The sequence below is a fragment of the Lichenostomus cassidix genome, chromosome 2, assembly GCF_008360975.1.
Source record: "Lichenostomus cassidix isolate B80296 chromosome 2, HeHo_3.0, whole genome shotgun sequence".
NCBI lineage: Eukaryota > Metazoa > Chordata > Aves > Passeriformes > Meliphagidae > Lichenostomus > Lichenostomus cassidix.
This window is the reverse complement of record NC_139482.1, coordinates 62,111,583-62,125,913: the sequence shown is the minus strand read 5'-3', so window position 1 is coordinate 62,125,913 and position 14,331 is coordinate 62,111,583. Positions and strand designations below refer to the sequence as shown.

General features: G+C 41.2%; 1 protein-coding gene across 6 annotated transcripts in view; it reads right to left on the bottom strand.

Moving 5' to 3' along the window:
- The window catches only part of KIF13A (kinesin family member 13A), a 105,398-nt gene extending 91,282 nt beyond the window's left edge, over positions 1–14,116 (bottom strand). For 2 of the 6 annotated variants that reach the window (XM_085051783.1, XM_085051784.1), the window contains exons 1-2: positions 13,561–14,114; positions 13,244–13,334 (exon numbers count right to left, since the gene is read on the bottom strand). In XM_085051783.1, coding sequence (XP_084907909.1) covers positions 13,244–13,334; positions 13,561–13,615 — 146 coding nt within the window. In that variant the 5' untranslated portion in view covers positions 13,616–14,114. Of the gene's footprint in view, positions 1–13,243; positions 13,335–13,560 lie in introns of all 6 variants that reach the window. The other 4 variants (XM_085051781.1, XM_085051782.1, XM_085051785.1 and 1 more) reach the window with 4 other exon arrangements.
- Positions 14,117–14,331: the final 215 nt, after the last annotated feature.

Sequence of the window (14,331 nt, the reverse complement as noted above, 5' to 3'; positions counted from 1 at the left end):
CACTTCTGGGGTTCCGCACTGGGATATGAAGTGTTCGCAAGTGGTGCTGTACTGCAATTACACAATGGAAAGTCCCTTTCATAGAAAGAGAAAACAGTGAAAAATTGATTCCTTCCTGATAATTGTTTTTTTCCTGGTACTGCAAATAACTGTGCTTTAAACTTAACATTCAGCTCAATCTGTAAGGTCAACAGGTGTATTTAAATCAAACTGGGAGTGTTACCCCACTTTTTGGCAAAGTATTCCACATACTTAGGTGCTAGTATTCAACAGAATACTTTAAATACTAAACAAATTTAAGACACGTCTTTATAGTTCCATTTAGTACTATCTGTGTTGTGATTGCAGTCAGCTCTACTACTCATGATGGGAGTAGGCTGAAGCACTCTGGACAACAGAAAATCCCAGATAACAGAGGGTACACTCAGAAGCATGTGGTAGGTATTCCCAAACACCACACTCTTGAGTTTTAGGAGACCCCCATCAGCTCTGCCTTGTTACCCAGACATGTACTCATCCTGCACTGCCTCTGAACTAGGACAGCAGCAGTGGAGGCCCACACCCACCTACCTTTTGCCCTTTCATGTCCCTGGCATTGCTCGACGTAAACACTGCCACAAATACCAGGTACAGCACGGGCAGCACAGGCTAATTGAAGCCGTGCTAGACACACCCAGGCTGTGGGAGTCCAGCACTGAGTCTCCTGATCTGACTCTGCATGGGAGGAGGTGATGCCCCACAAAGCTTATCAGCTAAACTTCCACGACACTGAGCCACAATTCTTCTGTTTCAGGAGCTGCAACTCAGATAATTATCTCTGCAGTAAATAACCCATGGCCTAAATGATCTGCCAAGGGATCTGCCTGCATAGTGAATAGAGTTACACAAAACAAGCAAGAAGAAATAAAGCAGAATTACACATGGTTGCTGAAAAAGTTGACAAAAATCCTTAGAAGAGAATGAGAAGCCATATATTAAGGAACAAGAAAGACTCTGAGCAAGTAGGTCAGTCTGAAACACCCTGAAAAGCCATACGAAAGGGCATACAGGTTCTGAACTCTGATAAGCATTACATTAATTAGGGAGCAGCATTAATGAGGTCAGCAGCTCTGGGTTAGTAACATTAGGATAAGAATGTGAAGGAGCAAAGTAGGTGAGGAACAATACTGGAAACAAAACTCAGGTTTGACAAATACGGCATTAAGTTCAAAATTATTTAAAAAGTTTATCACACTGATTCTTCAATGTAGCCTTCCCACTTTGACCACCATCACTAACATTTTAAAGTTAGAACACTCAATTCCCAGTTTTCAATGTAATAAGGAGTCAACTGTTTCCTTTCTTTGCTTAAGTAGCAAACTCCAAAAAATGGCTAAGACATTTTGTTTGATTAGTAATTCCACACCAGCTTAATTTATTTTCATCTACTACACCTGAGATGAGACATGAAACTAAAAGAGACGTGACATGTAAGTAAAAGAGCATGCTACAAGAGAAGCTGCAGCTAAGGCAAGTATTCCATTTCAAATACTCTTAGGTTAACAGTATTTTAAGAGAAAAAACTACCCAAAAACAACCCAAACAAGCATGCCACAGGACACCAACATAAAGCAGCCTTTGCTCTTTCTGTTAAGAGGAAAAGTTCTGCAGGAAATATATAACTTTTCTTCTATTTTGGTTGCAAAGTAGAATGATAATTATGAAAGTATTTCAAATACAAAGTATTTCCACCATTATTTGGAAAAAATATGCAAGTTTCCTAGTCAAACCAAACACTTACTTGAGCTCACTCAACTCTGATACTGCTCATTACAGCTACTAGTCAACAGACTGTCAGACTCTTAACTTAAGTGTTTCTTGAAATTAATGATACTAGCTAATTTTAGTTTTTCTTTTCCTACACAACAACTGCTGGTTGTCAGTATTTCTATTTCTATTTTCTTCTCTTGGTACACACTGCTGACGAAAAATTCATCACTCAAAGTTCAGTTCTGTAAGTCCATTTTATAATACCCCATTTCAAAGTCCACAAAGACCCATTTTCCACTTTCCCTTTTCCATCTGAGTAAAGGCAAGCAGGCAAGAGGTCACTATGTGAGCGATTCACTTGCCTCTGTCTTTTTTGAACCAGGATGAAGATGACAATACCTTGAGAAAAACATTTGAACCATGAGATCCTTCAGAAGTCATTCTACAACATCTTCCTTGACAAAGGATGACAGATTAAAATCAATTTGGCTTGAAGAGATTTTAATAAAACTAGTTTTACATCTTGGTCATGTGAGTACAAGAGTGTTTTCAAAGTCTATTTGATCTACATGAGCCATGGATTTCTTCCTCATTCAGGTAAGAAATTCTGAAATAGCAACCAATAGTTGGTCAGACAACACAAAAGAAGAACCCTAACTCAGAAACAAATGTGTGTTGCAAAACATTAAGGGCATTCAGCCTGCTCTACACTGCCAATCTGCATTTCTGGGTTTAAACTAGCCCAAAGTTGCAAGAGGACATCCCGAAATTCCAAACAGAGGTACACAGCATTCCTCAGAGCATACACAAAACTTCAATTTGTGAGTGTAGATGGCAGCAAGGACAGAAAGCTTGCACATCATTAGCATTTCTGACAAAAAGTCTGCCACTGTCACATTCACATCTGCTAAGCTGAAACATCAAAAACTACTTGAGAAGATGCAGCCTGCCCCAAGGAGTAAACAAGGGATGAGATTAGACTGATGTTAATCCAGGTTCAGTATTCATCCACCACATCACACTGAGAACTTGAAAATAGAACAGGCAAGAGCTAACTTCTAATTTTTACCATGGGAAAATCAAATGTTTCCCTCCTTCAGTATACAGCAATTCTGACAGTAAAGGGGAATCCAGTCATGTAACTTCAATGCTAAGAGAGACAGAACACCTAATAAATTTATTAAAAATTCAAGTTACTGTTCCACTGCAAAGGACTTTAGGAGAACACTTAAATGCTCCATCTTCAAACACACTTTCATCATCCTTTTGATGGACACACAAGTTGTTTCCCATTAGATTATTTCACAGTCACTTTACAAAGATTGTCATACATGCCATTTAATGTAATAAACAGTAAAAATTCAGCGTTAAAATATGGGTTACAACCATGCACTAAAACATGCCATGAACATAGCTACAATCTTACAAACACCTCAAACAACAAACATTCTAAGGAGTTGGAAGCTCTTGACAAGGAAGCTACATAGCAAGCTGTCCAGTGTTCAATGGTCTGTTTACAATAACTGATCTTCCTTTTTGTTTTCAACTTGGATTTCAACCAGAACACCCATGAAGACTAGCACCACCCCAGAGAATGCCAGTTTTTCAGGAGGATGAAAAGAAGCTTTTTTTGGTTTTTGGGGGAGGGGGAGGGAGAGCAAGAGAGGTTGTTGATTGGTTTGATTTTCTCCAACATACACTTTAAGGAGTTTCATCATGTTGTTGAGCAAACATTTCTGCACCTCTCTTTTGCCTTTTGTTGTCCTGGTTCCCAAGTATCCTTTCCCTATATTCTACCACATCAGCAGCAAATCCATTAACAAGCCATCTCTTGGGTTACCTTATGTGTCAGTTTCTCTGCAGATACTGAAGCAGCATTTCTCAAGGGCACCGCTATCAAAAACGCAGGTACAAGGATTAGATTTACACCAGAAGAATTACAACTATTCAGAAGTTCCTTCTTTTCAAATTTAATGGGCACTATGGAAACTACTAGCTTGCCTTCCAGAGAGTTTGTTTCAGAATAGCATATCTGCTGTGGATCCAGGAAAAAGCTCCAAAACAGCAAAGCATGAATGCTGGGATGATGTTCCATTACACACTTAGAACAAAACTTCCAGAACCACATTTTTGTCTCAATGTAATAAAACAGCAAGGTGCAGGAGGTCAGCAAATACATTCTGCTTACTCCCTCACATAACTGCACAGTTCTCTTTAAAGAAAACATTCAAACTCAACCACTTGTTGCTGGGCATTCAGAGGATATATAAGTAATGTATTAACATCTTCAGCTATATACAGTGAATAAATGAACATTTCTCTATTTTACCAAATGGCCAAGTTCTTTTTCAGTTTGATTTTGCTAGATAAAATTTTCTGAAAACATATTTGAAGTCTAAAAAAAATTGAGAAGTATCTCAAAATAGGGAAGGACAACACAGTATGACAGGAAGGAAAAAATACCAAAACTCATCAAAATGTTTAGGACTTGCATCATTCAGGGAGGTGGCACTCTGAGCCAAAACAAGTCTGGAGTGCTGCAGACTCGCATCACACTGCGTATCTAAAAAACTCACATTGACAGATGCTGACAAAGAAACTTTCCAAAGCAAACCAGGACACCACTCATTCAGAGCTATAAAGCAGTTTTGCCAGTAGAAAACTTCCACCAGCTCCGTGCCTCCACTGGAATGGTTTCTGTTGATTTATCTTTAGCAAAAGCTTATCAACTGTAAAACAAGCTTGGGCTTTTGAATGAAAAAGTAAAACTGAATTTTAAGTAAATATTCAAAAATAATAAGAACTCTGAAGTTTAAAAATTACATTGCAGACAGTGCCAGTAACCATAAAAATCAATTTGTTTGGCAGATAAATTACCCGTTCCACCTCACACGATCCTTTTTGCTTCAACTCTGAAAGAATCAAATTTATGAAAGGCCACCTCAGCTACACTGGACATGATTTTAATAATGAAGTCAGAAAGAAAGTGGAAACCACATGAGAAGTATAAAAACCTCCAGTTTCTTATCTAAGATCTGCTGTTCCTTGTCATCATGTAAGAATTATTAAGCTAAACAGACAGTTCCACATACTAGCATTTAACCCTAGAGAAACTATTGCAGTAGCTCAAGAGACAGATTTAGAATTTTGAAGCCTTACACTAGAAGAAAATTTAATCTTTGTTAGAGGCTTTTGTACACTATTTACTTGGGATTGACATCTATGTTTAAAGAGAGACTGTGGAATAAACCAAAAAAAAAGTAAGCTCAAAAAATAAAATATGATGTGTATTTTTTCATTGTGAGTCTACGATATTCTCTAAACCAAAAAAAATTTCAGAAAAAAAATTCAAGTATTGACATTTTCAGCAAAGTGTTCTTAAAACAAAGCATCAAGTTACTTTATAGAAAGTTTACAGTTCATAATGTACCCTGGCACTTTTTTAAACATATGGAACAGTATCTTCCTAAATACATGCAGAGATAAGCATGCCATTCCAGCCACAGCAGCTGCTTTGATTCACGTTTATGAAATGCTTAAAATTCCTAGAATATACATACACACTGCAAAAAGAAGATGCAGTGAAACCATGAATCTCCAAGTCAGTCACTACTACCCTGCTGTCTGTGCTGTTACTGAACATGAAGAGGTAGCAGCACAGGCTTGGTGAAGACTAGATTTTAAGAAACAAGTAAATACAGAACCTATTGTTTGTGCACAGTGAGCCTCTCTGCACTCCTCTGCAGCATCATCATTAACCATGCTAGTTATCACGCACTAACACAAGCACCCAGAAATGTTTCAGGCACACCTTTCTGCTGCTGTGCTGACTAATGCACCTCAAAATCAGCACTGTAACATTAATAAGCACCAAAATATATTCATGGCCTAATTTGTCAAAACAGTAGTTGTGGTATAAATTTCTGTCCCGAGTTACAACATTATAACTGAGTTATAACAATTAACAACTAAGCCACTATAGGATGATAAGCTGCTAAGGACTTCAAGTGGGGCTGTGACTGCACATATTTCCCTACAGTGATCCAAGGGAAATGAGACAGAACATTCAAATTACCTCTTATTGAAAAAGTTTCAACTTACAAGCCCACTAGCTTCACATTATCCAAAGACAATGTAGGAGTATTTGGTAAGCATGTACGTGCTTGAGGATGTCTCTGTTTAGGATGGAACAAAATGCCAAATAAAGGGTGTGGCTGATGACTAAAGAATATACTAGTTCAAGACATGGTTATGAATTTATGGATGTTCTGATGGCTGAGGGTTTGGTTTTTAAACTATTATTTATATATTAGAAGGCAACTATCAAAAAATAAAGGCCAGAATTACAGATGATAACACTTACCAAGCACAACAGCATTAGAAAGCCACTTACTCATTTTTCCCCCAGAATGAGAAATTACATAAAGGGACTCTTTCCTTTGGCATTGCAAACAGCTTGTGTAACTCCTACTCTTCATCAACATGGGTATCTTGAGCTCAAGTCATTGATTTCCAACTCCTGTCAGCAATGCATTTTTCTGGTTGACCTTGATATTCTAAGGTAACTTACCAAGCTCCTCCATCACTCCCCAGCAAACATTCATCTCAAGCTTCACACAGAAGGACCACAAAGACACACATGATCACCCCAAGCTCCATCAAACCTCAAACTCTGATGACCAATTTCGTATCCACCTACAAAGTCAGATACTGGCTAGACAAACATATGTCCCTTGTACTGTCTCTTATAACTAGCACACACAGCAACATTACTTCCAGGCAAGGACACAACTGTTTTAGTTAACTTGGTGCTTTGGGTCACAAGTTAACTGGAGAGTTGAGTCCTGTGGTGCACATCACTGCACAGCAGGGGTCTTTTCTTTGTCAGCTGCACTCACTATCTCCAGCCAACACTTTCACACTTCCTTAAAGAGCCTTTTCCTCCCTGCCATCAGTAACAGACATTCTCCCAAAACACCGAACAACCACAGAAATTACTCAGTGTAGCAACAGCATCTGCACAGCACTGCTGCAGGAGTTGGCATCTCACCAGAGCGACCAGTAATTGTTTCCATTAATAGATTCAAACCATGCCCAGGGCGGGACAAATAAGCAAAGGCACTGCACTACTTTCCCATCATTAAGGATAGTCTGTCCGTGCAGGAGACACTGGCACCGCAGCCAGAGGCAGCCACCACTACTCAGTCTGCACCAGAGGAACGCAGCAGCGCAAATCTGATAAAGTCTAAAAACACAATGGCAACAAGTGCATGGATCAATTTAAAGATTTAGCTCTAATCTTATTACTAGAAGTACCACCATGTTGAATGCTTGAACAACAGCTGCCTGCCTGCCTATGCTGCCCTGCAGGCCTGATCAGACCAAGAAGGGACTCACTTTGTCACTGAAACTTTGTGCCAAGATTCACACCAGCTCTGCTCAGCACACAGACCTGCATGGAAGGGCAGCTGCTGTGCACTGCTGCTCTCTGAACTCAGGTTCTGCAGCACTGGGACTTCTCAAGCACTCCCTGAAGTATCTTGAAACTAACCAACACCTGGGTCACAACATGTTTACAAGCATCACTTAACTCTGAGGTTTTTAGTGATAAAATTACAGTGAATTAGGAATCTGGAGTCCTACCATGTGCACATTTAGTAAACCTATTAGATTCACAACAGAGCAGAGAAACTTGTTTTCAAAACAAGACAGCTGTCTCTGTTTACACTAAAGGGGTAAGGAGATGAAAATAAAACTTCTCCTTTAGTCCTGACATCCCCCAAAAAAGGACTAAAAAAAATCTCCATTTTAAGAGAGCTGCGATTTTTTAAAATTCATAATTCATTTCAATAGACAACATATTGACTAGTAATCCAGAGCTCAAACACATCCCCGGCTGCAGAAGCAAACATGTGCATGCATACCTGTACCTTCTAAACACAGAAGCTAACCATGTCTTAAGGCCTACTGATCTTTTTATACATATTTTCATGTACCACAACTTAGGTACTTCCAACACAGCAAAACAAACATTGGATAGGTTTGAAGCTGAACCTCATTCGACTGTGTTCTATTCAGAAATATTTGAACATAATACTCAGTAGTCCAAAAGCAGAGAATGGCTACAAAGCAATAATTGCCTAAACATGGTCATTCTCAGAACCATTTTCCTTCTCCTCAAACACTTTATCTATTTTTGTTCTGAAATTTTGCCAGCTAAGTACTACAGGCTGCTTACCCACAATCCCAACAGCCTCCAACAGTAGCTTCCTCTAGCAATCACAGGTAAAGACCAAAGCACAAGGTCTTAACAGCAGTCTAGATTTTTATAAACATGGTAAAATAATGGATGTTGCATTTAGTCACAGTTCAGGTCACCTCAGGAAGAACCAAGAGCCATGCCACTCAGTATTTCAGACTACAAGTTTGTGTCTCATTGTGTTCCAAATTACATGGAATTTTAGAACAGCAGTTTCAAGGAACTGCATCGAGTTCAGCCCCATCTGAGGCATGAATGGTTTAAAGCAATGCAAAAGTAGCTTACAAAATGACATTTTCCAACTGCACATTTCATAATTCAAATCCATCTCCTCTGCCAAGGTTCAAAGCTAACAATACACATCCTGAACACTGATGTCTAACAGGAAAGTTAGACAGGTCAAAGTTAGATCACTTTTACAATTTCCTGCAAAGATAAAAGTTGCTGCCGTCTACTATTTTATGATCCACCTCCAACAGATGATGATTTGAAGTTCACACAAACACATGATCTTGTTGGTCATTCCTTCAGATAGGGAACTAATTAGCTGCTGTCCTGTTTCAGCTTCCAGAAGTTTCAGTTTGAAAAAGCTACCATTATCAGGAAGGCCTCCAACAGTGCTCTTCTCTTATCTCTGATGCTACTCAAAGCAACATATCAAAACTGATGAAGTACCACAACCACCACGGGAAGGACTGTGTACTAAAAACTATCCAAAATCATGTTGTCTCCAAAGCAGAAGGAGCAACAGCTGTTTTCCGGAAACAAGCTGCCTAGGGATGAAATCTGTGCTTCAGATATTAATCTTTGAAAGTATTATGACGAACAAAAACTAGATACACACACACACACATCTGGTCCCAGCTATTTATTTTATTAAACAGCTTAAACCTATTAAAAAAAATAATAAAGTCCCCATATATTCTGAAATCTTTAGTCATTTAGCATTTTAAGAAGAGGTTTTTTAAGTAGAACTGGGCTTTGGTGCTACTTTTATCAAAACAAGGATGGAAGAGGGCATAACAAACAAGTCATAACATGCTGGGGTATTTTTTAAAGAGTTAAGATAGGCAAGAAAAGTACTTTCAGAAAAAAAGTGAGATTTTAAGTTCAGCTCTACAGTCTGAGGACTCATTTCTTATTTTCTGCTCCAAGATTTTTATAGAGGCAAAGTTTGCAACAGGCTACTGCGCTCTAAAGGAATGAATTGCCCAATAAATGAAGTTGTGTTTCAGTTAAAAATACAGATAAAATAGCATTTCAGTTCTACTGTCTCCATGGTTCCTTGTTTATTTCTGTCAAGACAAATATTTTGCTTACTAAAGGAAAAATCAAGTCATGAAGAACTGTTATCAGGGAATTAAAATAAAACTTTTCAGATCCTATGTGTTAAAAAGTGTAGCTAAAAGGAAAGGAAGGAAAGAAGGAAAGCATATTTTAACAATCAGAAACAGAGAAGAACCAACCCAGCAAGACCTTATTTGTCCTATAGAAAATTAACATCGGTAATGTAAAGTCAGATCTTTAATAGACATAGAGATGTGAAATTTCCATTGTAAAAAATTACTCAACAATTTTGCAAGATTGCCTGTGACTCCATACTCTAATTATCTCATAGTTACATTTTAATACTGCACCTTGTTGCCAATAACCAAATACAAACATTTATTTATAGCAGGACAGCAGGATGTATTCAACTGGCTTTGAAACATAACACCCATTTCTAAAAGACTGTAAGTTAGAACAGGTTTTTTTGCTGTGAAGAGTGTACTGTGAGAAAGGAAATTCAGGTTCCCAGGTGAATACAGGAGAAAAATCAGAGAGTACCCAGAAACTTTCTTCTTGGGAAGAAATGGAAATCTATATTGGTTTGGGAAGGAAATGTCTGAGAGACAGAAGAGGTAACTAAAAGAATACACAAGCACACTTCAGCAGATTTAAGGGAAACTACTGCTAAAAAGCAGTAAAAGAAAACAAGGGTTAAAGGTATGAAGTCCAACAACGAACTTCCAAAAACACTGCCAGCACCAGAGATTATACCTGATAGCAGCTAATGAAAACCACTCCTTTTTGAACTCTGTCTCCTATTATTTCAGTCAATAAAGATTTTCCTGTGCCTTTCAGACTCAGACTGCTCAGTTTTACTATGTTCTGGTTTTCCTCCTTCATTAGTTTAGAACACTGTGTTTAGAACACATGTTTAGAACATGTGCCTGTGGGCAACAGCAGGCCTGCTGCTTATAAAAAGACAGAGAACACTTGCATGTAGTAATAATTACTATTTTGTAGCTGTTTGTTACAGTGTGAGTGCTGTGTGGTCTAGCAGTTAGAAGATGCAGTCAGAATCCTGTTCTAATTTATGGTTATAACTTTACCTCTAATACAATAATGAAAGTTGGACAAATGACACCACTGTCTGGGATTTTAGGCCTTTTACATCACTTGTAAAACTAGCATTACTTGCCCATCTAAAACCCTTCAGAGCTATCCTTAACAATGCCTAGAGACTAATTAAAATAATGCAACTGAATTTAGATTTAATTCAAGAACTCTTTACAGCACAGGCAAAGGTAGTAAAATCTGATTTTCCTAAGCTTGGATGTTCTTCCAAGAGCAAATTTTATAATCTTATAATTATTAAAGAGTTTCCTAATTTTACTTTAGAAAATTCTGTCAGTACCTTTTAAATTATAACTGAGAGAACAAAGCAAATAAAGAGCATGGTCCTGAATTCTACTCCCTACACCCTATAGTCTCTTGGCTTCAGCTGAATTAAAAAAAGAAGCCCTGGAAACCAAATTTGCTTTAGAAGGCTACTTATTCCAAAATGCAGCACAAACTTGTACTTCCATTCAGCTAGAAAAAGGAAATTTCCATATAAAAAGATAAAACGCAAAAAGGGAAAGGTAAGACTAAACAGAATATTAAAATAATGCATAGAACAAAGACCAATTAATCACCCTAACAAATGAAATCATTTTTGCAATGACATGGTTGCTCTGAAAGAAAGATCTAGTTAAGCTATATAAAAACAAGCTACACAAAGAAAACCAAAAATCCGTTTGACATCTCTAACCCTGCCAAGGCATCAATCCAAGTACAAGCAGCAACTACTCAGCAATTCAGAGCCAGTTTATACAGACATTTTATGGTGGGTACACATAGAAGAACAGAATCCATTTCTCATCACGAGAAATCAAACTATTTATATTGCGTAAAAAATATAAATCAGCAGTTTAGTACTTAAGGAAACGTAAGGACGTTCATGACGCTCTAGAAAGCCCATTAGACATCTCGACAGATTACATACAACAACTGCCATTAAGCAGGCACCCAAACTATCTGTTTGCTCTAATGAGGGTTACTTCTGATCAGTATTTCTGACTGTTCTTTCCAATAACACATCTGGCAGTTGTTTCAAACACACAAGTTAGCAGCCAGCCAAATTCCAGCCTCACACTGTGCTGTGAGGAGGACAGCTAGCCCTTGCCAACACAGCTGCCGATGGTGAGGTCGCACACAAGCATCACAGCTCACCCATAAGGCTCTCCACATAGAAACACAAGCCAGTTCCAACCAAGAGAATTTATAGATTTTATATAAGATATTAAAGCCTGATAAACACAAGACACACAGGCTCTCAAAAGACAGAATCAAAAGACAGTTTCACTATATACCTGTGGCCAGTGCGCACAACAAGCAAAATTCACACATTATGCGATTCTGCTTCGTTAAACTACTTGGCCCTTAGTCTCTCAAGTCTATTGAAACAGTGATTTTTAAATCATAATTCTGTTTTTGTTCTATAAACTCTATGAGTATTTTATGTTTCATACCGGTCAATTCCACTCACTCTGAATGTTTGTTATTCTTATTAAAGCAGTGTTGTGATGGAAGCTATATACACACTTCAATAAACTCCTGTTCATTGAAAAAAAACCCATTCTAAAACAGAATAGTTTTTAAAAAACCCCAAGATTTCCATTTCACAGATGAGATATTAAGAAACAGAGAGGCAGCACAACTTACAGAAGATCAAACAAAGATCTTTGAAAGAAGAAGGAAACAAGCATACATCTTTCAAGACCCAGGCCAGCACTTCAGCCACAACAATGGTTCTGAAGACAATGGAAGTTGGATTTAAAATAAACTGGTGTGATTGCAGCTATATTGGAGTACCTGGGTTAATGAGTGAGAAGCACCTTCACACTTTGGGCATATAAAAATAGAAAAGGTCTCAACCTTTTTTGCTGGAAAGCTATAAAAACGTGATACTCCATCTTTGGAAAAAAAATATTTTCTCACTATAGTTTCTTCATAACTACTATGAACTGAATCAAAAATATTCTTAAAAAAGGCTTAAGCAGTAGGAAGGTGCTAGGTTGAAAATCTCCACACCTGTTCAAATGATCTCCCACTCCTTGGCATTAAATGCATTTAACCGATCATCGGAACCTGAGCAGTCAACAGGTAACTGAGCAGATAAGAACACAACGTAACTATTTCCCTTGCACCTCCCTGTCTTTCCCCACATTCCCTCAAAGGAAAGAAATCTTTTCCTGTTCTGATCTATTTTTACAGTCTAGTGCATTGGTATTTTGGATTATTTCCAAGGGTATTCTTTACTAGGGCATCACAACTAAATGCCAGATTTCAAAATTATTTTAGCATATTCTCATAGGCTACTTCACAGAACAACACTGAGTTAATAAAGGATCTAGCAATTACAGCCTTTTCAAATGCAAATAGGTTAAAACCTAGTAAACAAAGTTATATTAAAAAAAATCCATCACTAGCATAAAAATCAGCTTCTGCTTCTTGTTCCCCCACAGGTTACACCAAGTTGTTAACAGTCTACACTCAAGGGAAATTTCTGAAAACAGCACACACAGTCTTAAGTCCTTAGCTACTCAACAGTTTATTTCCTGAGCAGTCCATCAAGAATCAACTTCTAAACCTGGGAGACTAACAGAGATCTTCTGTCTCCACACTGGGTACCCCCGACTCCCCCAGGAAGCCAGGTAAAGAGCCTACCCTTACTCCCCATGCATGCAAGCCCAGCGCAGCGGCCCCAGTCAGCGCTCGCCTCTTGCCCTCTCCCTCCCACCGCAGCCCCGAAAAGCACCGAGCGACACCCTGGGGACCCTTGACAAAGCCAGGAGAGGCGTCTGCGAGGGCGAGGCGGAGGAGCCGGGGCCGGGCTTTAACTCGGGGCACGGCGACTCGGGATTTTACCTTTCTCCCTGCTTGGCGTTGGAAGGAGGCGGGTGAAGCACGGTCTGGTTCCCTTCCATCTCCACGATGCACTTGGTATTCAGGTCCAGCTCTGCAAGGCGACACGGCGGGGGGCTGTAGCCGGGGCGAGCCAGCGCACCCCCCTTCTCCCAGCACGCCGGGGCAGCTCGGCCCCCGCCGGCTGCCCCGGAAGCGAGGGGCTGCGGCGGCGGGGGGCGGGCGAGGGGGCTCGTCCTGCCGCCGGCCCGGGCAGAACGCGGGGGGACGCCGCGCCCCGGTGCCGCCCCCGCCCCGCGGTGCCCCCGGACCCCGGTTACCTCTCTTGTTCATGGGCCGGACCCTGACGGCAACTTTCACCTTGGTGTCCGACATCTTCCCCGCTTCCGGGAGCGGCGGGCGGGCGGCCCCGCTCAGCGCCGGCGGCGGCAACGACACGGCGGAGCGCCAGAGTCCATGCCGGGTCGGGCGCGAGGGCGGAGGGCCGGGGCAGGCGGGGAAGGCGACAGGGGGAGGGAGGGAAGGAGGGAGGGAATGAGAGGAGGAGGAGGGTCCGGCGCCGGGGAGGGCGGTGGTGGCGCAGCCACAGCCGCCTCCTTGCTCAGCCGCGGTCCGCGCCGGCTCTGGCGCTGGCTGCCGACGGGCTCGTTTGCGGAACCGCTGCAGCCGCCGCCTCCCTGCCAATCCCCACCGCCATCTTCCGCCTCTTCCCGCCGCGCCGCCGGGAGTGCGGGCGCCCAGGCAGGCGGCGAGAGGGCGGGGAAAGGCGGCGGCGCCGGAAAGCGACGGAAACACCCGAGCGTCTTCGGCACGGGGGGAGTGGGAGACTCCCTCTCCCCCGCCCCATCCTCGGCCGGGCGCTGCTTCCCAGTGAGCACGCGCTGCGCGGGAGGGCGGCGCTGGCGGGAGCGGGGCTGCTGCAGGAGGGGCTGCTGCAGGAGGGGCTGCGCCCGCGGGCCATGCCCGACAGCCATCGGCCTGGCTGCTGCAGGTGTCTGCTGTCACCGCAAAGACCCCGACCTGCCCTGCTGGACACCAAGTTTCCTTGTGGCAAGGAAAGGAAAAGCCACAATCTGCCCCGGAAAAACTGC